The sequence below is a fragment of the Euphorbia lathyris genome, chromosome 4 (assembly GCF_963576675.1).
Source record: "Euphorbia lathyris chromosome 4, ddEupLath1.1, whole genome shotgun sequence".
Classification (NCBI taxonomy): domain Eukaryota; kingdom Viridiplantae; phylum Streptophyta; class Magnoliopsida; order Malpighiales; family Euphorbiaceae; genus Euphorbia; species Euphorbia lathyris.
The window spans coordinates 33382398-33392421 of NC_088913.1; the positions used below are offsets into that span (position 1 = coordinate 33382398).

At 35.5% G+C, this 10024-nt stretch overlaps 1 protein-coding gene across 4 annotated transcripts; it reads left to right on the forward strand.

Moving 5' to 3' along the window:
- Positions 1–1630: 1630 nt before the first annotated feature.
- LOC136225569 (uncharacterized) lies at positions 1631–3483 on the forward strand. Of its 4 annotated transcripts, XR_010687164.1 has the most exons (5): positions 1631–1862; positions 2491–2586; positions 2658–2739; positions 3063–3165; positions 3251–3483. XR_010687164.1 is itself a non-coding variant. In XM_066013645.1 (4 exons), the coding sequence occupies exons 2-4, from the start codon at positions 2624–2626 to the stop codon at positions 3385–3387; spliced, it is 369 nt and encodes a 122-aa protein (XP_065869717.1). In that variant the 5' UTR covers positions 1631–1862; positions 2491–2623; the 3' UTR covers positions 3388–3483. The 4 variants fall into 4 exon arrangements, 3 of the variants coding, with proteins under 3 accessions (XP_065869717.1, XP_065869718.1, XP_065869716.1); XM_066013645.1 differs by having other exon boundaries at positions 2491–2739; positions 3238–3483; XM_066013646.1 differs by having other exon boundaries at positions 3063–3483.
- Positions 3484–10024: the final 6541 nt, after the last annotated feature.

Sequence of the window (10024 nt, forward strand, 5' to 3'; positions counted from 1 at the left end):
TTAATCATGCATCTAGTTAGTACTATTACAATTCACGAGGAAGGGTTTATTAGTATCAAACATAGATGCGTGCTTACATTTAATATATGTTTATTGTAATATTCCGAAAATAAGAGAATCGCCTAAAAAATGCAATATCCACTAATAAATAGAATATCGATTTTCTTTTACGTCCAACACAATCAACATCACAATACCCGGTTGGGCATAAATTATTTATTGGATTGTAAGTCATAGTTCATGGTACCTTTGAGATATGGAATAAGATAGAGAACAACATCGTTGTAATGAGAATAAGGATTGTGCATGAACTGACTAAATTTTTAGATAACAAACCCAATATCAGGACGAGTAAAATTAAGATAAAGCAACAGACCAAAAGGATAAACGTCTGGTGTAGGACCAAAAGATCCAATAGAAAGATCCAATTTAATACATGGTTGCATAGGAGAAGAAGAAGGAGGAGCCTTATCAAAGCGAACATCATAAATCAAATCAGAAAATTTATGCATGTTGATAGAAAAAAATGTTTTTTTTATCCGCTTACTATTTCAATATCAAGGAAATATTTAGCATGACATAAATCCTTAATGGTTAAAATAAAAATGAAGATGTTCAATATCATCAATAAAAGTTTCAGAGTTACCAGACATAAGAACATGGTCTACATAGATAAAAAGAACAATAAATAACCATTTTTTTAACATATTTAAAAACATAACCAAAAATAGTCTTTAGGGTTGCCTTATCAGCGCAATTGTTAATCGATGGTAAAGGTAATTGAAGTCGGTTGTTACAAACAATCGACTCAAATAATGCCATATTATGACGGTTATTGCAGTTAAAAGTCTCTAAATGTCCTCATTCTTGAACCGGTGTATTTTTTAGGGTTATTGGCGTCGGTTGTTTTAAATAACCGACTCAAATGACCCCACTAATTAGGATCAATTCTTGGTTGACCGATGCTAATGAACCTCATTAGAGTCGGTTATTTACATAACCGATCCTAAAGACATGATATAAGAATAAGACATTACTCATTCTTACTTCTTCTTCTTGCACAAACCCATTTCCAATTCACCCTTCTTCCCTAACTAGACGCATTTCCCTAAACTCTTCGTTCTTCTCCTCTTTTTGTGCCAACCCATTTCCATCTGCATGCATTCAGTTCGTGTGGCAACTTTCATTCATGTTCGAGTTCAAGTGGGAGGGGTTTCGTTTGTGTTCTGAGTGGGAGGTTTTTCATTCGTGTTTCGTTTGATTTTGAGTGTTTGCCTATTTAGTATCTGAATTTATACTTGTTTGCCAATTATTTATTCATTTTTTGTCTGATTTGGGTTTCATTTGATTTTGAGTGCTTGCCTATTTAGTGAACTCGTACACGTACATGTACAGACACTAATGTTGGATCAAATTCATCATCTTCTTAGTAACTGATGTTGAGACACATTGAAACCTCACTACAAAAAAACATGGCTTTAGTGGCCCTTTTGTAGCAACACTTTAGTTTACTGCCCCAATGGGCTTTTGGCCCTCTTTTATTGTGGCTAAAGTAAAAACTGTCCCAATGGACTTTAATATTAAATGATAGTCTAAAGCCCATGACTAAACAATTAGGTTATTCAATTAATCTCTTCACCGCTATTTGACTTCGAGACATTACGATCTGACCTCATCCAAGCTTGAACATTCACGATTCGCGATTTTGGCTGTTTCGTACTAGATTTCCTCTCAGATTCGATTCGCGATTTTGGCTGTTTCGTACTAGATTTCCTCTCAGATTCGATTCGCATGTAGAGTAGACCGGAGCAAGATCGGAACGAAGAGCAGAAGGCAAGGTCAGAACAGCTCGATTTGATAAGGTGAGCCAAATAACTCTGTTTTTCAAAGATATACTCAAACTGCTCTAATTTGTTGGTGAGATTCACTTATTTTCTTCTTCTGAGGTTTTTTATTTTTGTTGTGTTCTTAGTTTGAGCTTTTATTAGTAATAATGTGGATGAAATTTAGCTGGAATTTCACCTTATGAGAGTAGAAATTGCTTGATTTTCTAGTGATGTGCTGTGTTTTTCTTTGATGAAATGCAATTTCTGTTTGGTGCAGTGAATTCGTTCTTTGATGTTGAATTGATTGAAATTGCTTGAGTTTGAGCAGTTGGATCTCTCTAACTAGCTTTTGCTCTTTAGTATTTTTTCCATTTCAATGGATTAGTATATTGAATAGTGAATTAGAAAAAAAGGAAAATGTTAAGCTTCCGTGCAATAGTATAGTGAGATTCCTCAAATCCTTCAATTCCCAGAGGCAATAGAATGGGTTTCTTTTGAAATTTCTTCCATACTTGAGAAGGGATTTAGAGAAGCTGCTAATTCGTGAGTGCTCTGGTCATTTGCTGTTTTGTGAAATATAAATAGTGAAGGTAATTTTATTTTCTTCCGTTTCTTCTTAATGAAATGCATGGACTAACAATTTGATATTTATTTATAATGAAAGGGCATGGCATATGGTGTACGAAGAATGCGAACCCATCTGCAGGAAAGCCTATATCAGTCCGGTTCTTCTCTCAATTGGAATCACATAACTGAACAGGTTGACATTCAATTCATTATGCTTTTGAGTAAAAAGTATGAGGATCTGTGTATGTAACTGTAATGGTTCAGGTTGGAATGTTCTGCTTCTCGGGATTAATGTTCAGCTAGAAAGGCAATTCCATATATACATGACTATTGATGGACGTATAAGGTAAAGTTAGTCATACATTCTGAAAATTTAAGATACATTAATTTCCCTACTTCATAGCCTTGACCAATTACCCTTTCTTTGGGTTTATGTTCTATATCTGTTAATCTTATGAATTGAGTTAACATTATCGATTCTATTTGCTCATTTGAATTTGGATCCCCTTTAAATGTGTTCTTGTAATTTATTGTCTATGTATATGACGTTGTCACTCGGAATTGGTTTTGAGCTATTATAATTTGTTATGTTATCTAAATGTATCATGTCAATCTGATTGGAATGTATTTGTTTTATTATCTAAATGGCAATTGGAATTCATGTTTCAGGTACATGCAAATTGGGAATGAATTCATCTTCATGTTTCATGTTAGCTATGAAGTTGGTCCTGAGAAAACTGTTACTGTTGAAACCATTCTCAATCTTCTTCGGGTAAACATCATTTTATTCTATGCATTTTCCTTTTCATCTTTAGCACAAGATGATGATATGGATGGGTTCCAGACTGATCATGAAGATGATGCCAAGGGGTCTGACAAGGACATTGGAGTCGATGCTAAGGATAGGGATGGGTCTGACAAGGACATGGGAGTCGATGCTAAGGATAGGGACAAGGCTGACAGCATTAGGCTGCAGAAGTTAGTTTCTTTTTGAATTTTAGAAATGACATTTGTAATGTATTCTTTTGAATCCATTTAGGATAATGTATTGAATTTAACAATGTATGAAAATTAAAATTTTTTGATGTTACATGCTCTATTTGAATTGTTCTATGTTATAAATTTGAATTGTTGGTTCATAATTAGTATTAGGTACCTAATTGAAATATAAAAAATATGATATAAATAAAAAGAAAAATTCACTAATAGGGGCGGTTAAAACCGCCCCTACAGCTGAGAAGGGAATATTCCAGCACGACACTAGGGGCGGTTTAAACCGCCCCTACATATCCGTCGCTAAATTTTATCTACCCCATCGGTGATAATTCTCTTCGCTATTCTGTAGCTCCGGTCCCCTTTGGCGGCAGATTTGGGGCGGTCGGTGAAACCGCCCCTAGACATTGTAGGGGCGGTTTAAACCGCCCCTACACTTAAAAAAAACTGCCTCCGTAGGCAATTTTTGTTGTAGTGCCTATATTTTCTCCAAAACATAACATTATTCCTCTTCGTTCCTCATTAATATAAGTTGTTAGTATTAGCTTCTCATATAACAAGAAATATAGACTTACACTTGTTCTAATCAGAATTAGCATCAATGACAGTATATATATATATATATATATATATATATATATATATATATATATATATATATATATTGTGCTTACCAGTTGAGACATGCATGAACAATTTAAGTTACTTGCATTCCTTTGTGAAGTCTAATAGCTGAAGATGTCCTTTAATATTCGTGTTCCAACTAATATCATACCTACATTTATTCAAATTATCCAATGATACGGATTACTCACGAACAAGTTGATTTGGATCGTAATCAACAAATATATTTCTTCTCAATATAAGACTTGAAGGAGTTAACCCCAAAGGTAAGAAACCTTGCTCCACCGGAGGATTTTGATAAATGATTTATAAAAAGTTAACAATCCATACAGACAAACACCTTCACTAGGATTACAAAATATAAAGGAAATGATACATGTATGATGGGATAAGGTGGCTAAATGGCATAAAGGTTAATAAACTGAAATGGTAAGACAATAATTAATACAATAGAAAAACAATAAATAAGAGGGAGAGAAGTAATTCGGCAAATGAGATTCCGTTTTTACATTAAACCGTCACTTAACGTTCTTAAGGACGACACTTAGCGTGTCCCTTTCGGTGTATGCATTACTTAGCCTTTTTATCATGTTTTTAGGCTAAGTTATTTATGTCATAGTCGCCACCCGGGGTTAATGTCCGGGAACATATATAAATTAGATGACCCGGTCCAGGGTGGCGCCGGGGTAGAAGTCCTGAGCATGGAGCGGCCCTAAGGGGTGGTGATGGGGGCAGGAATGAACTCAATCCTACATCGAAAATGGAGAGAGAGAGAGAGAGAGAGTGACTAGGCTTATTAGTAAAGTGGGAATCCAATACATGCAGACGCATTTTGGGCCAAAGAGGATAATATCTGGATAATATTGGGCCAGGATGTTATATAAACGGGCTCACCATATGTCATCTCTTCAGAATTAGGTTTGTGAATTAAACAATTTAAGGGTTTGATTAAAAAACACGTAGACTTGTCTTTTGTTAAAATACCATTTATAATCTTAATTAAATTCCATTTAATTTCGATTTACAAAAGAAAGCGATAAATAAATACGGGAAAGTAAAATAAATTACATCAGAATCAAATGGTACAAATAGCCCTAATACATCATTTCTAGCCCTAAAATAATCTATTAAACCTGCAAAACTGATAAATGTTAGCTGCGGGACATTTGGACCAATCTTTCGGATTTAACTACGATGTCTGATTCGATCAAATAGGACTCATTCAAAGTCTAATTAATCTAACATCCACATCCTAGTTTATAATTCTAATCGGTTTAATATTTCTTTATTGGCCAAAATACCCCTATAACCCGAGATTGATTTTACTTCAATATAAAAACATAATTAGAGCATAAAATATAAAATAAATATAATTTACTGAAAATAAACTATTCCTACTCTACCCGGACTAGCTACTTCACTAGTCATATCATTCTCAGAAGCCTTTTCGATGTTAAGAGCATGCTTGAACTCATCAGAAAAGAGGCACTTCATTAATGCCTTTTGCACTTCAGTCTTAAGATTATGGTCTAAAGCACTAGATTGGGCCATGATTGTGATCTAAACATGGAAAAGGAAAGATGCATGAGTGAGACGTTCTAGACGTAATGAATTTTGATGATTCAATGCATGCATACACTGAATACCAAAGCTACCTATTTGTGCATTCTACAAATGGATGTATGATTTATGCATGATTCATGGTGTTTGCTTTTTTCTTTTTCAATATTCACAAAAAAGGTAAAAATGGAAAGCAAAAAGGATTAGTAAGAACAAAATAAGAAACAAAACAAGCAAAAATGTTAGTTCAAACACATGTAGCACGTAAGAAGATTCTCTTCCAACCTTATTCCTCCCACACATGTTTGGCTTAGGTCTCTTCCCTAGGATTTTTGCTCTGGTTCGTGTTGCACACTATGCCATTTTCCCTTTCATATGACACAAGATACATGACAGAGATTTCTTCTCGTGTCGTCTGATTATTTTTCGTGACACTATATTAAAATTCTGTCATCTGAAAGCGTAAGTTTAAATCAGCTCAATTCAAATGTGGCCTTCCGATGACACAACTCTGTCATCTATAAAAAGCACGGGTTTAAGTCAAAATTTACTTAATCATTAGATGACAGTAGTTATAAATAAATGTCGTTGTTTGCGGAAAACAAAAAAAGCGGCAATGAAATTTTCACTTACGTGGCCAACAAAAACTTATCGCGCTCAATGTGTTTGACTGAAATTTCAGCTCATATATAAACCCCTCTCTCATTCCAAATCCCTAACTAGGTTTCGTGCAGCTCGTCTTCATCTCTCCCACCCCTCTCTTTGGCTATCTCCGGCCGGTTGCTTTCTCACTGGGTCGAAACAAGGTAATGGTAAGCCATATTTACTTCATTCCTGGATGTATTAAATTTTCATTGTTCCTTAATATTCCTTTTCCTCATCTGATTTACTCTTGTGTATGTTGATTTCAGCAGGTGGAAACGATATCTATCATATCATTGAAAAGGTTAGATCTCTGGTCTTTATCTTTTTTAACCTAGGGCAATGTATACTTCGTGATGCTATTATGGGTGATGCTAACATAGGTAAATATTGCTCTTTTTATTTGCAGGGATAGTACGTAAGAGTGCTGAAGTATATGGGATGGCTGATGGAAGAGATTGTTTCATTCCTACAACATATTGGAATATTTCTTTAACTTGTTGAGTACATATATTGTTATGTTGGTTGCATGTATGATGTTGTTGTATGCCTTAGTCAGACATGAGTATGTGATAAAAGGATGTGTATAGGAATTGCCATGAACTAAATTCGTTTGTATATAAAATAGTCAAACATGAGTATGTGATAAAAAAAAAAATGGTTGTGTATGTGTATTGCTATGAAGCTTATGGTTGATGTTCTGTTTATGGAGCTAGAACTGACTATGAGTATGTTTATGAACATGCTTAGTCCTACTTGTATATAACTTAATTAGTGAAGTATGGTGATATAGTCAACTATTGCTATCTGTGTCACTTGAATATACATATATAGCATGTTCTGTGTCACTTGAGTACAGTGAAGCATAGTTATATGGTCATCTAAATCTCCATCATTATGTATCGTGCCACTTGGCTTGGTATGCTTATAGAAAAGCATTCAACATGGTGATGCAGTTATATGGTTCTAACACCAGAAGTTTATGACTAAGCTTGTGGTGTTAGAACCATACACTTCATCACCGTGCTCACTTTTCATAGAATGTACAATCCAAGTGGCATGTACATAGTAAAAGAGATTCGAGTTTATGGTTGATGTTCTGTTTAGGAAACTGGAACTGTTTGGAGCATGTTGCGGTTTGGTTGTATTGTGATTGGCCATACTCTTATGCTATGAATGTGTATTGAGTGAAATAATGTTCATGCCTACAACATATGGGTTGTGTATAGGAATTGCCATGTACGGAATTCGTTTGTATATAATAGTCAGACATGAGTATGTGATAAACAATGGTTGTGCATGTGTATTGCTATGAAGCTTGCATGTATGAAGCATAGTCACCAAGTAAAGCATAGTCATATGATCAACTAAATCTCCATCACTATGTATCGTGTCACTTGGCTTGGTATGCTTATGGAAAAGTATTTAACATGGTGATGAAATTATATGATTCTAACAACACAAGTTTATGACTAAGCTTATGGTGATAGTATCATACACTTCATCACCGTGCTCACTTCATCATGAACTGTACAATCCAAGTGGTAGGTACATAGTAAAGGAGCTTTCAACTATCATACACTTCATCCCCGTGCTCACTTCATCATTATATCATGTCTACTTTATCTATAGCATGTTCTGTGTCCCTTGTACATATTATGATTGACCATACTCTTATGCTATGAATGTTCATTGAGTGAAATAATGATGCAAGGACTGAAATGAGTATGTGTACGAAAGAGATGGTTTCATGCCTACAACATATGGGAAGATATTGCTCTTTTTATTTGCAAGGATAGTAAGAGTGCTGAAGTATATGGAAGAGATGGTTTCATGCCTACAACATATGGGAAGATTTCTTTAACTTGTTGAGTACATGTATTGTTATGTTGGTTGCATGTATGATGTTGTTGTATGCCTTAGTCTGACATGAGTATGTTTATAAAGGGTTGTGTATAGGAATTTCCAGGAACTGAATTCGTTATACAATAGTCAGACATGAGTATGTTGTGATAAAAAATGGTTGTGTATTGATAGGAGAATCTAGTAGTGCGGGTAACTATTGTGTGTGTGTTATGGTTATGATCTTTTTACATGCTTTAATTCTACTAGACGCTACGTAAGGACAAGTGTACCCCGTCGTATCAAGTAATAATGCAGTTAAGACCGGGTATCGAATCCACGTGATTTATATCTACAAGTATTAAACTACTCGGTTCTATACGTTATCTAAGCGGTGAATAATTTAGTTTGGTTTGGGTGACAACTACAAACTACTCTTAAACTATGGTGAGACAGATTTGTATAGTTCAAACTCTAAAGAATGGATACGGGTGGCGATAATTTACACTATATGATGAACAATAATTCAGAACATATACGGATGATAATTTACTCTTGTAAAGACAACTACGTGTAGACCGATCGGCCTGTGAAATGGTTAGACTACGTGGTTCCTCCTAAAGGCGTATCTAATGCGAGGGATCAGAAACTAGGGCATGTAAGTTCTGTGGCTTATCAATTCCTACGGTTTCTGGTTTGTCAACTTCGGTAAGGCAACTCCTATATGATTCCCAAAAGGTTTCGGAGTTCGTATCCCCCTACACAATAGTCAATTACGAATATCAAAACAACCAATAAATATCAACACGTATAGAGAAAACTGAAATTGCAAATCATATATTATAAATGTGGAACGCGTAAATGCGGAATACAACCAAACCTAGTACATAGGAAGAGTGCAGGCTAATTAGCAAGTAAAAATGGAAGAAGAATCGGTCCTTGGAACAAGATAACCGAACTCAAAGCCGTCTCGTAGGACTTTGAGATGGAACTCTCGAGCTTGGTGGAAGAGGATGGAACGGAACTTTGATGGAGTAACGAAATAAGTGTGCAAGCTCTCAAGGTGGTAGAGTTTTAGTATACAAAATCTGAATGCCAAAATGAGTGCTAATCACTCTTATTTATACACATCAAGTTCGGGGGTAAAATCATAAATACATAAGTCTCTTGGAAGATTTCACATTGAAGCTATTGGTTTCACATGGCACGTTCCGCGTGTTTGGGGCCACGCTCCACGTGTCTTGCATTTCCCCGTTTCGTTGCAGATTTCTCATACGCGTAGACTGGATTTAGAAGAGTTGACCCAGCCATGCTCCGCATAGACCAGGGTACGCTCCGCGTGGTTGATGTACTGGAAGTTATCTTCGAAATATCGCTCCTTCACGCTCCGCATAATTCAGGGGATGGTCCGCGTACTAGAGGTACTGGAACTTTGTCAATCATTTCACACTCTTTACGCTCCACGCGGCATGGGGTACGCCACTTCTATCTTTAGTTGGAAATGGTTTTGTGTCATATGCTTGGAAATAACTAAATGCAAAGACTAAGAAAATGTGGTTCTGTTATGATAAAAAGAGAGAACAGGCTAAGCCACATCGGAACAGGTTGCTTACAGCATCTTATGTCCTATTTATTCATGAATGTCATATAGTGAAGTCAAGGTCTCTGCTTTTATGCTCACTTAAGTCAAATTTCGTGTGTTCTTAAGATTCTAAGACTTACTACAACCTTAAGCGTCCTTAATGTTGGTTCTTTCTTGCATTACGAGCGAAACGACATTTCTATCTAGAAAACCCTTGAAACAATCCCCTAATATTCCTATTTTGGGTATTGGAAGTTTGATAAGAGATCGATGAATATGAAAGCAGTTCCCTATCATTCATAATTCACTAAGATAGATGCATTCACATGTGAATAAGAACTTCATCAAACACATCAGCATATATTAACATTCATTCATAAAAAGAAAG

Coding starts and splice junctions, on each gene's coding strand:
- LOC136225569 (XM_066013644.1), top strand. CDS start 2,624: ATGAGGATCTGTGTATGTAACTGTAATGGTTCAGGTTGGAATGTTCTG. Junction 2,740..3,062: donor ACTATTGATGGACGTATAAG/GTAAAGTTAGTC, acceptor TTCATGTTTCAG/GTACATGCAAATTGGGAATG.